The 22,856-nt window shown below is 36.5% G+C and overlaps 2 protein-coding genes across 5 annotated transcripts in view; both read right to left on the reverse strand.

Annotated features, from left to right (window-relative positions):
• Positions 1-262: 262 nt before the first annotated feature.
• LOC306871952 (ribitol-5-phosphate transferase FKTN-like) lies at positions 263-7,428 on the reverse strand. Of its 2 annotated transcripts, none has more exons than XM_079420236.1 (10): positions 7,324-7,428; positions 7,048-7,211; positions 6,840-6,896; positions 6,275-6,475; positions 5,839-6,116; positions 5,131-5,263; positions 4,877-5,006; positions 4,254-4,387; positions 3,184-3,308; positions 263-851 (listed from the first exon to the last, which is right to left on the reverse strand). In XM_079420236.1, the coding sequence occupies exons 2-10, from the start codon at positions 7,165-7,167 to the stop codon at positions 638-640; spliced, it is 1,392 nt and encodes a 463-aa protein (XP_079276362.1). In that variant the 5' UTR covers positions 7,168-7,211; positions 7,324-7,428; the 3' UTR covers positions 263-637. The 2 variants fall into 2 exon arrangements, with proteins under 2 accessions (XP_079276362.1, XP_079276363.1); XM_079420237.1 differs by having other exon boundaries at positions 376-851; positions 3,184-3,235.
• A 3,247-nt stretch (positions 7,429-10,675) lies between these two features.
• The window catches only part of LOC306871111 (FSD1-like protein), a 34,578-nt gene continuing 22,397 nt past the window's right edge, over positions 10,676-22,856 (reverse strand). The window contains exons 7-14 of one of the 3 annotated variants that reach the window (XM_079418812.1): positions 19,300-19,509; positions 19,119-19,217; positions 18,125-18,254; positions 17,325-17,360; positions 15,786-15,880; positions 14,462-14,713; positions 13,157-13,245; positions 10,676-11,477 (exon numbers count right to left, since the gene is read on the reverse strand). In XM_079418812.1, coding sequence (XP_079274938.1) covers positions 11,292-11,477; positions 13,157-13,245; positions 14,462-14,713; positions 15,786-15,880; positions 17,325-17,360; positions 18,125-18,254; positions 19,119-19,217; positions 19,300-19,509 — 1,097 coding nt within the window. In that variant the 3' untranslated portion in view covers positions 10,676-11,291. Of the gene's footprint in view, positions 11,478-13,156; positions 13,246-14,461; positions 14,714-15,785; positions 15,884-17,324; positions 17,361-18,124; positions 18,255-19,118; positions 19,218-19,299; positions 19,510-22,856 lie in introns of all 3 variants that reach the window. The other 2 variants (XM_079418811.1, XM_079418813.1) reach the window with 2 other exon arrangements.

A 22,856-nucleotide genomic window follows, 5' to 3' on the forward strand; every position in this document is an offset into this window, starting at 1 on the left:
TGCTATATTTAGTTATATTATATACACTGTATTCTACAGATCTTACATTTGTGACATCAATTCTTTACATAATATACACTCCATGCACTTGCACAGAATAGATGTTAGTGCAATTGGGCGAAAGTCTTTAATAGCTTTGGCCTGAGAGGTTTCAGGTACTGGAATAACAATGGTGTTTTTCCATGCTGCTGGCACAAAGCCATCATCTAAAAAGACCTGAAACAACCATGTTCCCAGGGTTGCTGAGGCACTCAAACCATTCATCTACAATATGTTTATTTAATTTTAGCCAATTAGTGTGCTATCATTAAAATGTATATATCAGTAATACATCAGCAATCAAAAAAAAAATAAAATTCATAAAGAAGAGCCTAAATAGTTCACCTAGTAGTTTATTCAAGAAAAAAAAAAAAATCAGTACCCAGGACAATGCACAGCAGCTGTTTATTTACACATTCTCAAATCAAATTTAAACCTACTCTCTTTACAGGATGGATCATTTACATTAATAAAACCAGTCTCTTCACCACATTAATATTTCTCCTGTTTTCAATGTTCTCTTAGTGTTACAAAGGCAGCCACTGCAATGACCCATATTAACTGGAGTATAACTCAATACTTTAACTCCCATGATGCTTCAGTAAACTTGGATGACATCATCCCATTCCCTCACAGGCCAGACGCCATTCTCCTGTACGTTGAATGGAGAGGTCTTCCAGTCCCAGGTTTTCACAGGAACATTCCAGTTGGGTCCATAGTTGGCCATCACGTAGCCCCCGGTTTCGCAGGGAACTCTGACCTTTAGCTCCATCAGCTCAGTCCAACACAGACTGAATGGTGGGAACACATATCTGTCGGGAAACAATACAAATAAAAGTTATATTTCTTAAAAACAGAATTTCCCTTGTATTAACTAGTGCCACCCACTGAGTTCTAACAACAATGTTCTGCAACAGGTACTGGGGATCCAAAACATGTGACACATGACTAAACGACCAACACAGCTAGATTAGAAAGATCTTGATACACTTCTTGAGGTTAGGGCTAAATTTTGTCTTTGTAGAAACAGTAACCTGCTTTGTATGCTTTTATTTAAAGGGCAGGGCAACTCTGCAACCCACACATCCAGTCTCATCTTCTGAAATGAACTAAATTGAGTTGTAAGAGATGTTCACCGACTTTTTCCAGCTTGCCCTGTCAAAGATCATGTCCTAAAGTTGCTGCATGTAGGATTGCAGTCCAAATTCTAAAGATTGGAGTTTTTTTTCACCCGGCCCCTCCTCCTCAGACTTGAAGCACGTGTAGGTTGCCAGTTTAACGGCACCAACAGAAACAAGTGCACATGACGATGAATGAAATCATACACGCTGTGTTTTCTGCCAACTGGCAACCCGGGATGCCGAAATACAATTGGGTAAACTGGGAGTGGGCGGGTTTCACAAACCATAACAAACAGACATTCCGGGCCGGAATGCACATTTTCAAAGGAGAATAACTGACTGTAGCATTGTTTTTCAGATAAACAAGTATGATAACTTGGCACGTTTCTTAAATATCTGCAAACATGGTATTTTTATGCTTTAGTAGAGTCAAAATCCTACATACAGCACCTTTAAAAACTATTTTGAAATTTTTATATTGTATTTGACTCGTAAAGGGATAGTTCATCCAAAAATGAAAATTCTGTCATCGTTTACTCACCCTCAAGTAGTTCCAAACCTGTATGAATGTCTTTGTTTCCCACCTTCTTCAGAATAGATTACTTTGTGTTCAGCAGAACAGAGCAGTTCTGGGGCACCATTGAACTCCATAGTATTTTGTTTTCCTACTATGGAAGTCAATGGTGCCCCAAAAAAGCCTGGGTACAAACTTTCTTCAAAATATCTTTGTGTTCGGCTGAACAAAGAAATGCATACAGGTTTGGACCTACTTGAGGGTACATTTTGGGTGAACTATCCCTTTAATGGTGAGTTAAATTAAGATCCATACTTTTTGAGTGCAGAAATCTAGATATTGTCAAAGGGTTCACAAACTTATTCTTCCCACTGCATGCGTCACTTATATCTTTGAAACTGTTCAATAAATCAGAATTCATTTGAAATCTTTGTTATGAGACATAGATTTAAGATACAGATAAATGATTCCCTGACAAATGGCCTTGAAAAAGTTAGAAAAGGCATTTTGTCATTCAAAATTACAAGCAATCAGAAAGCATTGATGAAGTTCCAGAAAGAAAAAAAAAAAAACCAGACCGCAAACCCTGTGAATAGTAGAGGTCTTCATGGGTCTACTTGGATCTGAAAAACCCAAGCTCTGACCCGAGACCTGAGCAGGTTTGGGTCCAAAACTTCCACGAGTGCTTCGGGGAGAAAAAAATAAAATAAAAAATGCACGTCGAGTTTGGGTAAGAAGTGATTTGAGTCGGGTATAGATTTTAAAAAAACGAGAAGACAAAACAAATAAGACATCAATTTTTGTAACAAAATTGTAAATCCTCTCTTATCTGTACACAGAGGACAACTGACAGGTTAGTAGGTGGTCTTTCACTGCGGACCTGAAATTGACAGTGATAACCGCAACGGACGAGACAAAACATCTACCAAGGCTGTCAAAATAGACCTGTGCAATAAGTGTGGTAGTGTTAATGTGGACTAACAGACCTGCAACAGCAACATAGACCTAATATTTTAAATATTTTTTATTCAATTTAAAAACATTTAATGCATTATTTAGTTATAATTATAACTATTATAATTATTATATAATAATTACCTTTTCTTTTCTTTTTTTCTCAAATAGGTAACTACTTTGAAATTTAAATAATTAAACCTTCTAGGCTGCTGGGGTCTCATTTATTTATCTATTTATTTATCTTGAAATGTTCCCATCATCTACATGGCACTTACAGACTTACAGTTGCTATATTTCATCAGTACAATAAAAGTACTTTCAATTATTATAATAGTCATTTTATGAACTAAGCCTGAAACGAAAAAGAAAGGTGAAAAACCTATATTAGGGAGTGGAAATGCCAAATGAGCTGATGAATGATCCCCTGCAGCCATCTACCCTTATAGTGGTAATTTCATGTCATTTTCACAACCATTTTTCACCCCTGAAGAGTTTGCATCCCTGATTGAGAGCAAATGATTAATTGATAATAGAAAACTTTCTAATACTCACTTGAATTTTTTGCCACTCTTTGCCTGTGTGCCTCCATTCCAGACAATGTCACCTTCATCATAAAAAAAGAAAATGTCCAGTTTCACATCATTTCCCTGAAAGGAGAGCTCCAAACTATCCTCAACCTGAAATTTAAATAAAAGGGTCAAAATATGTCAGCAAATCTCTGGGTCTTGATTTATCCTCAAATCAATCAATATATATATATATATATATATATATATATATATATATATATATATATATATATATATATATATATATATATATATATATATATATATATATATATATATATATATATATATATATATATATATATATATATATATATATATATATATTAGAGTTACATCCAATATGACTAATCTTGTTAACTTCAAAACTGAAAATCAGCTCTATAAATATCTTGCTGATGTAATATAGTAATGACAATGCCTTGCATACAAAATTGAATGAATTCAAGGAACACATGAATAGGCATTTAGGCACACAATGCATCTTTACAGTAAATGTATATATATATATATTTTGTCATGTGAATAGTTTAGGTTGGTTAATAGTTACTAAAACTATAATTGTGAAAATTGTGAGTTTTATGTAACAGCTGCAAGATTAAAGTTGATCTAGGTTTACAGTAAAATTAAAACAAATGAATTTAAACAGATTTAAACATTTTTAAACTAAATTAAGCATTTTTAGTGTAACATAATTTGATTTAAATGGAGTTTAAAATCTTTATTAGTACAACCCATTCATACAATTGTTACTGAAATATATTACAGTTTTGTGAAAAAACAAAAAAAAAAAGATTTCAAATGAGTCAATCATGAGTTTTATTTTTAGAATTCAAAAGTCTACCTGTCGTGGTACTGCCCCATTGACAAGCTATTTCTGCACAGTTGCAGAATTACATCCTGTACTTAAGTGTTTCTATGATGAGTCCATCCAGATCACCCAATTTGTGGAAATCGAGATGGATTGTTTCAGCAATTCTGAACCGTTTTAATGCAAAGGAACTGACAAAGCATTCAGAAATGTTATTTTCCAGGTAATAAATCACCCCTTACCTTCCCAAACTTGTGTTTCAGTGGTAGACCAGCCTTCTGAAATGCCTGTGTAATGTCATGCCTGTAATCTTTAATCCAAATGCCCAGATCAACGTCTTTACTGTAAGGAATGATGTTACACTGCCTGTACCAACCTGTGGGACATGGGACAGAAGAGGATGGGAGTTATTCAATCCAAGTACTCACCGAAGGCAGAAAATTAGATTTTTTCTTAGTCTGCTCTTAAAATCTATAGCAGCCCATAGAACCAATAGGAAAGTTAAGAAATTTGGGACGCCAGTCGAGGACAGCCTGACCATATTACTAGGCATCGTAAATGCAAGTACAAATGGGACTGCGCTTCCATCTGAATTTTGTGAGAGTCGGGGCAGAACGCAAACAAAGTGCGCTGTGTAAACATGATGTTACTGTAGTTCTAGACTAAATGTCAACATGCATTTACTCACCTCACTTGCCCAAAAACAGATACATTATTCCTCAAAATGAATAAAGCTGAAAGGTTTGTTTTACATAAGTAACCAAGTGATGTAATTAGTTACTTTTATAGGAAGTAACACAAAATTGTAATGCATTACATTTAAAAGTAACTTTTCCTAAGACTACATACGTTGAGAGCCTCTTACCAAGACAGGTTCCACTGCTGAGCCAGAACGGAACTCCAAGCACAGAGAGGACTTTGGAAGCAAGATGAAGCAGACTTTTAGCCCTCATCCTAAAGTCCATAGCCTCTGCAGAGGTGTCTTCTGGATACAGCTACACAAAATTATTTTGACTTTGAGCAAAATATATATTCAATGCTTAAACCAGATAAAACAGTCCAATTAAGACATTCAAACACCTACACATTTGGCTTTTATTTCCCATCAATCAACAGTACCTGGTAAAAGGCCTTGGCTTCTCTGCAGCGACACTCCAGAAAGCGACTGCTGGAATGCTCATAGAGGAAACCAGAGTAGTTTTTGGGGATTCTTACGTCAAGGCCATCAAGAGTGGTTAGAATGAGCTCTGGCCTGAAAAAAAAAAAAAAGTCATAAAATTAAACAATGTATGTCAAATCTTAATTTTTTTCCCCCACTAGAATTACCTTTTTTTTTTTTTTTTTTTGTGGAAATGTGGAGAAATGTAGTATTCCATCACTTGCTCACCAATGGATCATTTTTAGTGAATGGGTGCCGTCAGAATGAGTCTCCAAACAGCTGATAAAAACATCACAATCCACAAGTGATCCATATCACTCCAGTCCATCAATTAATGTGTTTGTAAAACAAATCCATCAAGACATTTTAACTTTAAAAATGGTCACTTCTGGCCAAAATAGGCTTCCTCCAGTGAAAAGTTCATCCCCTGTTGTCCACTCAAATCAAAATCCAGCCACATATTTTGCCTTGAGAACACAATATAGACAGAGGACTCTTATCTTCTCGGTTTGAAGATAAAATTGTCTTGATGGATTTGATTCTTACACACATCCTTCAGCTGCAAGATGTTAATTGATGGACTGGAGTGTTGTGGATTACCGTGATGTTTTTATCAGACATTTACTTCACTTGACATTTCTGTGTACATACAATATTCATGGCATCACCTGTCATAGGCCCCAGCATGACGGCCAAAGTCCAGTTTTCCGAAAGGGGCGAATGTCCTATCCATACTGCCTCTCAGCCTGAGAGGGCCGTGCCAGAGGTACTTCCCACTGCGCTCGTACAGAACGACCACATGAACAAGACGGCTGTTAAAGCGGAACAGGAAGTGCAGTGGTATTTCTTTTGCTGTCAGATCATCCATGCTGATCAGTCTGGGGTCTTTCCCATGAATCTCCAGCAGCTCCAGACCTCGCTCCGCTGCTGCATCCAATAAGGCGGCCTGCATAAATATAGAGAAGTATTATTCTTGTGTTAAGGTATTGTTAGAATGAACAATGTGTGTGGGGAAAAAGTTGAAGATCTAAGTCAAATCTTCCTTTAATGCCTAAAAGAGGCAATTATTTGCTTTTTCCACAATAATTCTATTGATTTCCTCACATCATATTTCCAGAGGTTTCCGAGAAGTGCAAAGGTGGTGAAGTCCCTGTGTGTGCAGAGGAAACTGCAGTGAGACTCTTTCAGCTGACCGTCCCTGTAGAGAACTGCATCCTGGGACAGGAGGTTCAGAGACTCTGTGTCTACCAGAAACACAGGCAATTTAAACCTATGGACCAGCCCCAGGAACTTCGTCAGCAAATGCTAGATTTAAAAAATAAAGCAAAACAAAATATTAGCAAATGACAGCCTTACATCGGAGATAAAACATTCTGTTGTCTTATTGGTTTTAACGTTTGAAATTTGTTAGCTAAAAGAATGATGAATTTTCTGGCTTCAGGAGGCATAGTTACGAAGTTGAAAGCACATTTTATATGGTAACATGCAAATATGAGGAAGAGGGTAGGCAGATTTTAGTCAGACTAATATATAAAAACATTTACATCCCAGATAGAGAATGTGACAGGTGTGTTATAAGGATGACGCAGAAGCTGCAACATTAACCCAAATGACAGATTTAGAGCTGTAGACTAAACATTTTTATCATTACTAACAAAATCTGACTTACCCAATGTGCCTCTTTCCCAGACAGATATCCTTTACTACTCAACGCGTCAAGTCCATTCTGCAGTGAAAGAAATAATGTCATTATATGGAAGAAATAAACCTACAAAATTAGGATTTAATTTATGAGCTTTTTTTTATCTTAGTCTATATATAATCTTTGATCAAAATGATCAATGTTTTGTAAAATATTTGAGGTTTTGTCTTGTCACCTTTGATGAATACTGTCTGTAGTTGAAGAGCTGGAAGAGGAGGAATATGGAGCTGGCAACGATGAGGAGAGTCAACACAAATGTCCTGTTTATTCTAGCCATTAGTCCTGCTGTTGACATCTGAGACACGCAGGAGGATCATATCTGTGCTCATACAGACATAGCTGAGAATAGAGGGACGAGAAAAACTCAAATACACACCGGGAGACAAATCTGCATCACGTGATATCAGAATACAAGCAGCAGATAATTAATGGCTTCTTATACTTAACGTACCAGGAGCAGGAAACGCTGAATATCTGCTTTATCACAGTCATTTATACAGTTCTTTATTCTGCCTGTGTGTTTTACCTCAGACTCACAGCACACTGACCGAGCGCCAGGAGGGACATCTGTAAAACGCGTTGCGAAAATAGTCTTAATAATAGCCTGGAGGCCAGCGAGCTGTACCAGAGCCTCTTTAAAGTGAACTTTCAAGGTTTGTTTAAAAAAAGAAAAAGAAAAAAAAAAAAATATTTATTTATTTATTTTAAGAGTATAAGAGTTTTTAATGGATGTCAGCAGAGGGGAGACTTAATTAAATGAGAACTTATGTTTTAATCTTTAAATATGAAAAACGTTACATTCTTTTTCAGTAAGCAACATAACGAGTTTACAAAACACGGACAATTTTGCGACAGGTAGTGTTCAGTTTACGGCACTTCTCATTCTTTTCTATGGTATCCGCAAACAGTGATTGACAGTCGTAAAACGCCAAACGGGAAGTCAAGGCTATAATCGGTGTTGGGCAAGCTACTTGGAAAATGTAGCGAGCTAAACTAACAGTTACTCTTCATTAAATGAAGCTTCACTACACTAAAGTTACAGCCCTGGGAAATGTAGCAAGCTAAGCTACAGTAACATGGCAAAAGTAGTTTACTACATCTAAGCTATTTAAAAAAAAAACACACATTTTTATATTGAATCAACATCATACCAAGTCAATGCTCTCTCAGTGATCAATAAAACTGTCAGTCAAGCAGATAGACCGGCATAACAGTTCAGATTAATTGTTTATACAACCACTGTTACAAACCAATTTGTCAACAAAAATCAGTATGGTATCATGTACAGGGCCAGATTTACCTTATATTGTGACATAAGCAAAAGAAATGTTTGCTGTAGGCCGGAAACCTCCTAGTGGTAGTTGTTATTGTGGCTTTATTATATAGACTCACCTAAAGGATTATTAGGAACACCTGTTCAATGTCTCATTAATGCAATTATCTAATCAACCAATCACATGGCAGTTGCTTCAATGCATTTAGGGGTGTGGTCCTGGTCAAGACAATCTCCTGAACTCCAAACTGAATGTCAGAATGGGAAAGAAAAGTGATTTAAGCAATTTTGAGCGTGGCATGGTTGTTGGTGCCAGACGGGCCGGTCTGAGTATTTCACAATCTGCTCAGTTACTGGTATTTTCACACACAGCCATTTCTAGGGTTTACAAAGAATGGTGTGAAAAGGGAAAAACATCCAGTATGCGGCAGTCCTGTGGGCGAAAATGCCTTGTTGATGCTAGAGGTCAGAGGAGAATGGGCCGACTGATTCAAGCTGATAGAAGAGCAACTTTGACTGAAATAACCACTCGTTACAACCGAGGTATGCAGCAAAGCATTTGTGAAGCCACAACATGCACAACCTTGAGGCGGATGGGCTACAACAGCAGAAGACCCCACCGGGTACCACTCATCTCCACTACAAATAGGAAAAAGAGGCTACAATTTGCACGAGCTCACCAAAATTGGACGGTTGAAGACTGGAAAAATGTTGCCTGGTCTGATGAGTCTCGATTTCTGTTGAGACATTCAGATGGTAGAGTCAGAATTTGGCGTAAACAGAATGAGAACATGGATCCATCATGCCTTGTTACCACTGTGCAGGCTGGTGGTGGTGGTGTAATGGTGTGGGGGATGTTTTCTTGGCACACGTTAGGCCCCTTAGTGCCAATTGGGCATCGTTTAAATGCCACGGCCTACCTGAGCATTGTTTCTGACCATGTCCATCCCTTTATGACCACCATGTACCCATCCTCTGATGGCTACTTCCAGCAGTATAATGCACCATGTCACAAAGCTCGAATCATTTCAAATTGGTTTCTTGAACATGACAATGAGTTCACTGTACTAAAATGGCCCCCACAGTCACCAGATCTCAACCCAATAGAGCATCTTTGGGATGTGGTGGAACAGGAGCTTCGTGCCCTGGATGTGCATCCCACAAATCTCCATCAACTGCAAGATGCTATCCTATCAATATGGGCCAACATTTGTAAAGAATGCTTTCAGCACCTTGTTGAATCAATGCCACGTAGAATTAAGGCAGTTCTGAAGGCGAAAGGGGGTCAAACACAGTATTAGTATGGTGTTCCTAATAATCCTTTAGGTGAGTGTACAGATACATTTATACAAAGGGTAACACTTAACAATAAGGTTCAATAGTTAAATAGTGTATGAACTAAGAATAAACTAACTAATTTATTATTAACTAATGCTCTGTGGACTACCAATGAACAACTGTATTTCCCATAACTAACATTAACAAAGATGAATAAATGATGAGTTTTTTTCTGTTATTTGGCCAAAATATCATATTATAAATGATTCTCAGCTATTTGGCTGTGACTCGACAACAAAATGATAAAAGACACTCTTCTTCTCTGCTCCTTAAAAACAAAAAAACGTTTATAAATATAGTGTTTCTTGAGTAAAGAAAACGCTGCACTTATTCAATCAACACTTCTTGATTTACCTTCGGACTGCAAACCAGCTGAGATGCTCTAAAGAGAGGCGGGAGGAACAATGAGGTTTGATTGACAGTTTGAGGAGCCAATGGCGTTACGAGGTTTAGGGCGGTGGCGTCACTTGCTGATCCAGAATCAGCGACCCTTAGCTCTTATATTTCTGATTTGAGCTCGAGTTTCAGAAATGCATTGGAAATGTAGCGTTAGCTTTTGTTGACGATACCGCGCTACTTTATCAAAAATAGAGATTCGCTACTGAAAAGCTATTTGATTCAGAAAGCAGCGACGCTACTGAGGAATGTAGTTAAAGTAGCGTCTGTACTGCCCAACACTGGCTATAATGTTATTGGTTTATGAGGCACACGTGATTCATGACGCTTTCCAACGAGAGAGCCGCGGAGGTTGGTATCTTCTCGCACAGCAAGAGCTCTGGCGTTTCTTCCCAGGGAGAAATACATCTTTAGATTTTTTAACTTGTCACATACTGAACTCTTCGTGTTTATTTATTATACCCATCTCGTCCAAATCTGACTCTAGATCTATCAAGGATCAACTACTGTCATTTTTATAGCATGAAAATCTAAATTTATTTTTAAAGGTTTACATCCCCGAAAGCGGTAATTACAAACTGACACATTCATCGTTAATTTGTAACAGCAAGGGTGTCATATTTTTGTTCATTCATTTGCCTGTGATCCACTTGTATTGCTGTTTCGGGATTACAACACCAGGTGGTGCCAGAGGCAGAGAAAGTCAAACAGAAGAGCTTTAATGTTTGGATTTAAGCTCATTAAGGACTGTTACATAGATACAGACGGAGGTTTGATTATAAGTTTCTGCACAAATGCTCGACAAACTCTTAATTTATTAAAAAAAAGACCTAAAATTACTTAAAAATCAACTTAAAGCAGGATGACACATTTATACAACAAAAATGTACAGTCCACATCCAAAATTATCCAGATATAATAACAGTTTATGACCATGAGGGGACATTAAAAGCAGCTTTTATCATTTTTACACTTGTGCAAAGTTTTCCAGTTTCAAAACCAACAGCTGAAGGATGATCTACAGAGTTCAATATCAGTAAGAGTACAGTTAATGTAAAAAAGAAAGTTAAACACACTCACACTACACTACACGAAACTAAAATAATATGAGAATCAACTAGTGAAGGACAAACAACTCAAAAAAGCATATCATCATTCAAACTAAAATCAGTAAAGAAAGTGCACTCAACTATTCCCTGATAAAGCGACTAGCTTTCCTGATGCAAACATCTCCTGATGAAAGCAAGTGTCTGTCAAAGAGAACGAGGCCTCTCTTCATAGGAACGTGAAGGGAAACATCTCTCCAAATTCTGCCAGTCAAAGCTGCGGCGATGATCTCTTTGTCCTGGAAGCGCGTCCAGTTTTCATGAATGGTTTCCGGATTAGTTTTTCAGGTGTTTTGGGAAATCGGGTCACGGCATTAGGGAACTGTCTACTGAAGGCAGTTTATCATAGAAGCAGATATCACAGGCTACTGAGGGGTCCTGCTGAGATATGCTGCTGTTCGATCCTCCCAGCCCATTTTCTGTCTTCTGGAAGCTTCTTACTGCACTGGGTATCTGCAGGCCTGTAGACAGAGTCAGACCGCCACACCACACCTGAAATACAAACACAGGCGTTCAGGACACTCAGCCAGTCTTCGTTTAGCACACCCTTTTTAAAAGAGATCGTTCACCCGAAAATGAAAATTTGCTGAAAATCTAATCACCCTCAGGCCATCCAATATGTGGGTGAGTTTGTTTCTTCATCAGAAATGTAGAGAAATGCAGCATCCCATCATTTGCTCATCAATGAATCCTCTGCAGTGAATGGGTGCCGTCAGAATGGAGTCCAGACAGCTGATAAAACATCATAATAATCCACAAGTAATCCACACCACTCCAGTCCATCAATTAACATCTTGTGAAGCCAAAAGCTGCATGTTTGTAATAAAGAAATTCATCATTAAAGCATTTTAACTAAAATATGAATACTTAATCTATAATAATGCTCTCTCCAGTGAAAAAGTTCATCCCTTGTTGTCCTCTCACATCAAAATACAGCTACACATCGGTTCATATTTCTCTCCTGATTCAGATGGGATGATTTTTTAAGTGTTATCATGGATTACAGACTCATATTTTAGCTGAAAGCAATGGTTTAAAGTTAAAAACACCTGATGATGGACTTAATACAAACATGCAGCTTTTCACAAGACTTTGAATTATGGACTGGAGTGGTGTGGATTATTGTGATGTTTTTATCAGCTGTCTGGACTCTCATTCTGACGGCACCCATTCACTGCAGAGGATCCATTGGTGAGCAAGTGATGAAATACTACATTTCTCCAAATCTGTTCCCAGGTAGAAACAAACTCATCTACACCTTGGATGGCCTGAGGAAGAGTATATTTTCAGCAAATTTCTATTTTTGGGTGAATTATTCCTTTTAATATAATTTATAATTTATAAAACACCCCTTCTAAAGTTTGAACATGTCACTATTAGTACATAAGGCTAGACCTTTAACAACAAAACCACATTTTTTGTCACTTATTCATTCAGAACTTTTAATCATTTATTCATTTATGCCATTTAATGAAGTGATCCTGTTGAGTGAGTGATTTAATTAATCATTCATAAAGACTGGTGTAACAAATGCCTTTTTTAGGAGTCAAAACCACATTTAAATGTAGGAGTGAAGCCCTTAAATTATCATTCAGTTTGTTCAGGTATTTAGAGAAGAAGACTCTTTAATCTTTTGACAAAGAAACATTAGCAACAATCAAACACAACCAAAGATGTATTATGTCTGGCAATTACCAAAGTACCACATTACCACTACTATAGTCATAAAGCAGCTGCAGTAACGCTTTAGTTTTCTCTACAGTGTCTTTGTTATACGTTAAATGAACTTACAGTAAATTACGCATAAATAACTAACTCTAAACCAAACCCTAATAGCAATAATGACATGTCATCACTTAATTGTATAATTACACTGTAACAAGGACATGATGCGTCAATGCATCATTTTCAGTGCATGATTATTATTTTTTAAATCAATAGCTTTGAGATTAAGTGGTGTTAATATTTCAACATGATTATTACAAGCTTATACTATTACAAACCTACTATTTGTAAACAATCAACACTCACTTTCAGTGTTTTTCATTTTTTCTCTGTTGCCTGATTCTATTACATCATCATCTTTTTTTATTCATAAAAATTGGGGCATGGTTTGCATTAGAATAACCCATATTTGCATGTGTAAATAAAATGTTTGTACTCTAACTCACCATGAAAGCTGGCACAACAGGTTGGGTGAACCTCACTTTAAAAGTATGAAGCAATTGTTTGTTTTCAGCGTTATAGAAGGAAAGTTGGCCTGGAAAAAAACAAAAATGAAGCTATTAATAAATACCAGCAGTTGCATTTACTTGCTGCAGTTATTCAGGTAGTGCATGAACCAGCTCACAAGAAAAGCATGAATGGAAATGGTGGAAACTCAATCTGTAGGTATCTGATTGCACATGGGAGAAACCCGAGGGTGGGCTATAATGTTCCCTATAGACTATGGCAGTCGGATAAAATGGAGCATGACATGAACATACAACACTTAAGCTACCCATAATAACACAGAAGACACGGATAACAGAAACAAGGAATCAGGTGTGAAAAAAAGGTTCAAACATTCACTGATGCTCCTGAAGGAAACACGATGCATTAAGAGCCGGGGGTGAAAACTTTTTGAATTTGAAGATCAGGGTAAATTGTACTTCATTTGTCTTCCAGGAAACATGCAAGTATCTTCTGTCGCGTCAGAAGGGCAGTACTAAATGGAAAAATATGATATTTCATCCTGTTCAAAAGTTTTCACCCCCCGGCTCTTAATGCATCGTGTTTCCTTCAGGAACATCAGTGAATGTTTGAACCTTTTTTAATTGTTGTGTTTGAGTCCCTCAATCATCCTCAGCGTGAAAAGGTGGATCTCAAAATCATACAGTTACTGCTGGAAAGGGTTAAAATATGCAAAAGATGCTGGAAAACAGAAGATTCTGCAGGACCTGGAGGATTTTTCTGAAGAACAGTGCTCAGTTGAACTGTTCAGAACAAACAAGGGACTCATGAACAACCATCACAAAACAAAAAAACAGTCGTAGATCATCCAGGTAACCACACACAGTATTAAGAACCAAGGGTTCCCAAACCTTTGAATGTGGTTATTTTAATAATTTCAGCTATTTTTTTGTCTTGTGGACTATATGTAAACATCTTTTATGGAAAATATCTTACTCAGGACAGTACTAAATAAAAAATAACATGCATTTTGTATGATCTCTCTTATTTTGGTAAAATTATCCACATTTTCACAGATTCTGCAAGGGGTTCCCAAACTTTCGCATGCCACTGTATACTAAAAGGCCTTTTAATTAAAAGGCCAAAAATGACACACTTTCAATCAGACGACAGAAGGCATGTAGTAGATTGTGTACAAAATGATTTCCAGCTAAATTTTGATCATATTGATTATTTAGAGGCCTTAGAAATATGCCATCAAATATGATAAAATGAAAAAGTGCTATACAGATATTGTTCATTACCCCGATCAAAGTCACAGTAGACTCCTATGCTGTCTGGTACCGGCACGTCCAGATTCTTTGCCTTGTTGTTGTGTTTGGCTGCAAATGAGTTCTGCAGCCAGTTGTTGATGTGGATACACCAGGTGGTGTTGGTCTTCCCCAACTGGTCAAATTTCCCAAGGTTTCTGTAGGCCAAACCAACACTGTAGGACTTACAGTCTTTCTGAGGCTTCACTTCCCAGTAATGCTGGCCAGACTCTATACTGGTGTCACCTAAACACGCATACAAACACACAGGTTTAATTAAAACAGTCTTCTAATGATTATAATGTCAATAAAGTGACGTTATTCCAGCAACCACTGTTGTGTGGAAGTGTAGTATTTGTTGGTTAGAAGTTAAGTCGCATTCATATAGTGCTTTATACAATAGAACAGCTTCACCATAAATAACAGTGTTAATGTTGATTAATTACCATTAATTAACAAATGAATTCAACTCGGCTTGTAAAGCAGCTCTATAGAATACAAGAGTTTCATTATTCAGCTCCATTCGGTTCAGTGTTGTTTCAAAGCTCTCAATATTGCAAAATGTCCATTAATGAAGAAAAAAACTTCAAATTCAACTACACAGTAGCTCTACCGAAGACAATAATCTCATAATTCAGATCAGTTATTAAAAGCTGAATAATGACACCATTGTCTTCTGTAGAGCTGCTTATTTCTCAATTAATCTAATTTCATAATTTGATGAACTAATCTGAATCGAGCATCAATTGACTAACATTTCTCTTTTTAGAGCTGAAATTGTATTTGTTTCATCACTGAAGAACTTTGCTAAATTCTTGCTTATTTGTGACACTGTTTTGAAACAATCTTTATTGTATAAAGTGCTACATTAAAATGTGGCTTGACTTGACAATTTAGAGTCAATGTTGATTCGATTGAGTTCATTAACAGTGTCAGTGTTGCAAAGTTCATTCATTATGAAACAAATTTGATTCAGTCAGCTCTGCAAAAGACAATTGTCATTATTCAGCTGAAATTAGTTCAATGTTGTTTCAAAACAGTATCACTCATAAATTATGGAAACATCTTCAATTTCAACTACAAAGCAGCTCTACAGAGTACAATAGTGCCATTATTCAATGAAGTCAGTACAGTGGTATAACTGAATATTAATTGCCTTTTTAACCCCAACTTTTAAGAGACAGGGATAGTTTTCCCAAAATTGAAAAATTGATGAAGAGAAGCATCAGCTTTCCTCAAAAACAAAGACACCTTCCAAAATGATTCCAGTCTTTTGAATAGCATAGACACTTTAGGATTTCTAAAGCTATTTTGGTACCCAGTACTGTGTAGGACTCTCCAGTGAAGCGATCCCTGGCTCCTCTCGGGGCAGGTGAGCGCGTCACTGATGTTCTTTTAGGAGATGGAGTTCCACTTCTGAAACCATCAGAGAAACACAGACAGTCACTACACACACACTTGGGTTGAGGACAAAGATCAATCATCAAAACATGCGCAAACACAAACTCCAAGTCCCACAACACACAAAGAGCAAGAGGAAGAGAAGACAGTCACTGTCAGTTAGTTATCAAACACAGCATGTCCCTGTTTGTGATGCCTACAGCCGATGGGGGTGGGAAAAGAACTATGAAAAATCGAATGGAGAAATTAATGGAAAAGCAGTACATAACGTTAGCCACAGCAGCACAAATGATGCAATGCTACTCAATACATTTATTGCAACAAAAAACACCAAAACTGCTATATATCTTAATAATCGGAACACTAATGGATGTGCATACTACGAATTGGCTAGTATAGATCAATTAGGCAAGACAACTACTGGCGATTGATTGTGTATTTTGTTGTGTACTTGATGTAGAATTCAACAAAGTGCACAAATAAGTGTATTATTATTTAACACAAAATAATTCTGAATTCTGATTATTATGAAAAGGAATGATCAAACCCTTTGTGCAGGGCTCATGATCTCCCCTCCTCCATTAGCCATATGTAAGATCCCACATATTAGCATATGAACAGGTGGCCGGTGGAGGACGACCCACACATTGTAAATGATGGAGCATTATCACAAGGTTCTTGGCATACCAGATGGTTTAGTTACAATGCATGACTGGTGTAATTACATGCAAAATTTATGTTGTTCAGTGCACTTTGTTTGCTGTAATGGAATGACTGATGAGAAAAGCATAAGAGCGGTGATTTCAGACGAAAGTTACTCACCACGGTCATAAGGATGTGAGCATGGAAAAGCAACTTTGTATTTAGAATTACGTTGATTAAATGTTGCAAAACTAATATTTAGGTCATCATTTGATAACATTTCTTTTAAACACAGTAAGAGGTAGCCAAGTTTTAAAGAGAGAGGAGATGGCAAAGATACAGGTTGAGTTTTTGGTCAGAATCATTGTCAGAACTGATGATTCTATATAATATAATTCTATTTACATTCTATTGAATCTACTTTCAGTAACGCTTACAGCCAGCACATGCAAAATCCATAAGAGCACTCAGTTTAGAAACAAAAAAAACCCTCAGAAGATATTTCATAAATAAGGATCACAATAAGATATTGAATTTAGGATGAAATTGAAGATGCATTTCTTTAAAATGATCAATAATTCATATTTTGTAAGCTTGGAACTAATATGTGAATTTCCTGAGGGATAAAATGTTGATTAAAGTTATGCAGTTATCTGTAATCCTTTTTCATGAAACACTTTGCTCAGATCTGTCTTTGTGAACACAATGCCTGTAGAGGAGCTGGTCTAAAGGGCTCTAGGTAAGCCAGCAGTTGCACTTGGGTTTATTGCTGTCAGAAAGAGCTAAAGACCACTGCTAAGAGACACACGGTCACCTTGACATATTCTTCAGATTGGTGAAATATGCACTGCTGATTGGTAGACAAGGAAAAACAAGAGCAGGGAGTTATTAGGGATGCACTGATGTTAAAAAAGGAATTATTTTATGTTATTGCCAATTCTACACTACTTTGTTGATATAATTTAAAACACTGTAAACTGAAATCAGTCATTTTAAATGCTAAAAGTGAATTTAGACATTACAATATTAAAATGTAGAGTGTGAAGCATATTTATTTTAGACTAATTTTAAATTAGCATAGAAAAAAAAGGAAAAAAGTCGTTATTTTTTGTTTTCTTTGCACACAAAAAGTATTCTTGTAGCTTCATAACATTATGGTTGAACCACTGATATCACATGGACTATTTTAACAATGTCCTTACTACCTTTCTGAGCCTTGAACGTGTCAGTTGTGTGTCTGTCCAGTCCTGTCTATACAGAGTCAGAAAGCTCTTGAATTTCATCAAAAATATTTTTATTTGTGTTCCAAAGATGAATGAAGGTCTTACGGGTTTGGAACCACATGAAGGTGAGTAATTAATGACAGAATTTGGGTGAACTATCACTTTAACAATAACAACACATTCCGGATAGGGCTAACACTAAATTACTAACAGCCAAAGTACTAGCAGCCAAACCTGAAAACCTCCCAACAAACACCAGGTTTCAGTGTGATGAAGAAGAAATTTTAAAATTATATTAATATCTCATCAGAGTACAAGAACAGGTATGTTTCATCTCATCCATGGCTGACGCAATGAAAGAAAGAAAGATGCTGTATCTTAAATTTCTTACCTGCCCTTGTTCTCCTTCCCTTTGACTTTGCTGTCTACTCCTTTTCCTCCCTGAGGATCCCATTCCACGCTCCTGTCCTCCACCTTCAGATTCAGATGAGATGACGTGGAGTCAAAGCCGAAGTTAAACGCTAACACAGAGAGGCACGACCATCAATATCACAGAAATACTAACAGGACAGTTCAATAACATGTGTTTTTACTAATAAAACTACTGTTTAAAGGTTTGGGACTGGTAAGGTTGTGGAATAGTATTTAGGTCAATAAAAAAAAAAGAGATTTCCATTGATGTATGGTTTGTTAGGATAAGACAATATTTGGCTGAGATACAACTATTTGAAAATCTGGAATCTGAGGGTGCAAAAAAATCTAAGTATTCAGAAAATCGCCTTTAAAGTTGTCCAAATTAAGTTCTTAGCAATGCATATTACTAATCAATAATTAAGTTTTGATATATTTACAGTAGGAAATTTACAAAATATCCTTATGGAACATGATCTTTACTTAATGTCCTAATGATTTTTGGCATAAAAGAAAAATGTATAATTTTGACCCATACAATGTACACTGAACAAAATTATAAACGCAACACTTTTGTTTTTGCCCCATTTTTCATGAGCTGAACTCAAAGACTTTTAGAGTGGCCTTTTATTGTGGCCAGCCTAAGGCACACCTGTGCAATAATCATGCTGTCTAATCAGCATCTTGATATTCCACACCTGTGAGGTGGATGGATTATCTCGGCAAAGGAGAAGAGCTAACTAACACAGATTTAGACAGATTTGTGAACAATATTTGAAAGAAACAGGCCTTTTGTGTACATAGAAAAAGTCTTAGATCTTAGAGTTCAGCTCATGAAAAATGGGGGCAAAAACAAAAGTGTTGCGTTTATAATTGTGTTCAGTGTATTTTTGGCTATTGCTACAAATATACCCCAGCGACTTAAAACTGGTTTTGTGGTCCAGGGTCACATATGATTTTACATGCTTTAATACCTCTAGTTTCCAAGGTGACTGGATCTGAATAATCCCCTGCGGCTGCTTTGTTACATGCTCTTACCCGGAAGTTCATGAATTTGGTGTCAAATCTTAACCCTGTCAAATGAAAAGATCAGTTTTCCCAATGCACAAAAGTGGGAAATGTAAAATATTTTGAGCAGAACAGTGTTGTCAGCACCTTGTAGGGTGTATTCAGTGGTCTTGATGTTGTCCACCACCTCCCAGCACTGCTCATCCTTCACACGCGGCAGACCCTCGTGGTTGGTTTTTCTATACTCTAAGATGTAATGGTCAATCTTGCTGTCCTCCATCGGCATTCTCCAGGTTACGGTCACGTCATTATCCATGACCAGACAGTCCCCGAGCACTATCTCTGGAGCTCTTGGCACTATGTGCAGAAGATCAGAACAGGGCATGTAGGATTTTGATTCACATATATTACCTTGAAGGAGTCATATCATACATGTTTTTGTCCACTTAGTCATATAATGGCAAACATATTTACAGTATGTCTTTGAGGTCCACTTAGGTTGTTTGAACCTGTAAGTTCAGTTGTAAGTTTTTTGCACCCAAACAGTCAGATTTTAGTGTTTTATGACCAATTTTCACCATTTAATAGGCAGTGTTTTATGAATTGCTCAATGCAAAAACACCAATTTTCTACATTTACTTGTACTTTGCAGGTTTACAGGCATTACATGTAGGTAACATCTTATTGTCATTTATTCTGTTTTTTAACAACAGCATGTATTCTACTTGCTCCTTATTACAACAAAGTGACTCAACAAATATGGGCAGTCATGTGCTTAAATGCAAGTTACAGCTTCATTTAAATAGATTGTCTTTTTGAAAAAGGGAGGAAGGTCTGAGATCTTAAAGCTACATTAAGCTGTTTTGGAATATTTACAGACAGGAATGGGCAGCGACCTTTATAACTCAACAGCAAATTACTTAATGTACCCTTAATGTCCAAAAGTCTTAGATGCTTAACGAAAACATTCGTTTTAAGAAGGTTATTTTTTTATTTTGCTTGAAATGAAATCTGTTTTATTTTTCCCCAAGTTGTTTTCCATTGATTTTTAATTCCATTTTAATGGATTCATTATATTTTAATAACCAAAAGGCATGTCTAATCAACTGAATTCATAAAACTTTAACAATTTATTAACAATAACAGGGCCCTAAGAAATGTTTTGCAATGTTTTGTTTTCTCAACATCACAACTCTGCATATATAATACATTCTTGATGAACACATTTCAATTATTATTTGAATTATCTCTCAAGTCATTTAACCATGTATTACTATGTTTAAATGCCAACTGATACATGTAATATTTGCATTCCCAAACTTTATTGTCAGCCAACCCCCTTTAAAAAGTAAATTCAAATCAATGTGATAAACTAAAGTAACCTAAAAGTAATCAAAAAGCAGTCTGATTAGATTAACTGCAATGTTTAATGTAATGGATTATGTTACTGACCAGAAGTTTTGACATATAATTTGCAATCAATAACTGACCACAATTTGTCAGTAATCAGCACCTACATCAACTTATTGGTTTGGAAAATTGATTAGCCTACTTTTGCACATAAATTTCCTTCATTTTTTTCATTTGAAGACATGAGTAGTATGTCTCTCAGACACAGAGGCAGAGCATAGAGAGTAGAGATATAGAGAGTAAAAAAATACTCTGAAATCCTGTCATGCATATGAGATAGTCTCGTATCCTAAATAACCTGTCCAAAGATAACATCCAGTCATAAATAACACCACTCTTCTCTTCTAATGCAGCTACGCTGTACAGTAACTCTGATCCTCTCTTCATGGTTCTCAGGTTGACTGGGGACAGATTTGAGTTTTATGCTTCTAAATTAACTTTGCTCGACCTATCCGGCTACAAAAAAAACACGCTGTCAGGTCACCAAGTATCAGAGCAAAATACAAGGAGCCAGAGGTACCAGTAGTAGGTGACCCACTTTTAGCTCACATGCCCATCAGCTTATAATAAAAATTTATATATTTTTGTATTAGAGGTGAGAGGGGTGTTTTTTCAGTACTATTTTTAAAAAATGTTTATATGTCTGGATTTGGTGCATTTGTAGACCCGAAAGCCAGTGACTAACAAAAGTGCAGAGAGTCATCCTGACGCATGATTACACACACGTGAACAGCAGATGAAACAAGCAGTCAGTTCAGTGCAGTCACTCCATGCAATGAACCATAAATCAGTAGAGCTTATCATAACACATGCAAATATAATGTAGAATACTGAATCATTTGATAGAGCCATTCTAACAGTTCAGGTGATATGTGAAAAAAAATTAACTTTTTCATAAAAGCATGAAATTTGGTACACTTGTATAGTTTGTGGCCCTAAACATTTTCAGAAATGGAGCCAATAAAATATTAGTTAATTATCAAAGAAAGAAAAAAAACAAAAGCCATAATATGGACTTTTGTAAATGCTGTGATGCTCAGATAGTTATTTCCTTCTTACATTGCTGATTTCACCATTAACTCTTCACCTGAACAGTTTATGTTGTTGTATATGGTATCATTGGTTCAGGAGATATGACACAAAATACATAATTTGGTTATGGCGGAAAGTAAAATGGTCGCCATGGCAACCACGAGGTGTTTTTGCATTGGCTTCATTTCTGAAAATGTTTAGGGCTGCAAACTATACAAGTGTACCAAATTTCATGCTTTTATGAAAAAGTGAACATATCACCTCAAATTTTGCACATATCACCTGGACTATAAAACTAACACCGAACATTACAAAACTAATGCTTAATATAAAACGGATAGTTCCGATCCTTGATTCTGATTGGTTGAGCCGCATTAGAAGCTGTTGTAAATTACTCTACAAACATACACCTTTGCTTACATCTGTGTGTTGCTCGGCAACCACTATGTTGCAACCACAACCGTTTCTGAGGATCTACATTGTTTGGCGGAAGAATAATGTTTTTATTAATACCATTACATTTTATTTGCTTTGTTTTATTTTGTGAAACCTTGCAAAAAATATGAAATAACCATTTTATAAAAGCTTGGAGCTTATTGCTTTATTATAGTCCTCTGCCATGAATGCATTTTAATTAAATGAAAAATGAAATTATGAAAATTGATTCACCTTCAGGCCATCCAAGATGTAGACGAGTTTGTTTCTTCAAGAGAACAGATTTGGAGTAATGTACTTGATTCCATCACTTGCTTACCAATGGATCCACTGCAGTGAATGGGTGCCGTCAGAATGAAGTCCAAAAAGATGATAAAAACATCACAATAATCCACAAGTAATCCACACCACTTCAGTCCATCAGTTTACATCTTGTGAAATGGAAAACTGCATGTTTGTAATAAACAAATTCACTTTTAAGATGTTTTAATAAAGGATCTGTTTCTTACAAACACTCAATATGTGTGTTAATAGATGGATTTGAGTCGTGTGGATTACTTGTGGATTATTATGTTGTTTTTATCAGTTGGACTGACTCTCATTCTGACGGCACCCATTCACTGCAGAGGATCCACTGGTGAGCAAGTGATGGAATGCTACATTTCTATGATGAAGAAACAAACTTATATGTGACCCGTGCTGGCAAAATGAGTTGGAATACGCAAAGGCTAATTTTGAGCAACAGACAAAAAAAGTGAAAAATGTCGATTTTGGTTGAATTTCAGGTTTATTAAGCCCTCGTCTAGTAATCCCACTGCTCCAAATAG

The sequence above is a fragment of the Barbus barbus genome (genome assembly GCF_936440315.1).
Source record: "Barbus barbus genome assembly, chromosome: 6".
In the NCBI taxonomy this organism is placed as follows: domain Eukaryota; kingdom Metazoa; phylum Chordata; class Actinopteri; order Cypriniformes; family Cyprinidae; genus Barbus; species Barbus barbus.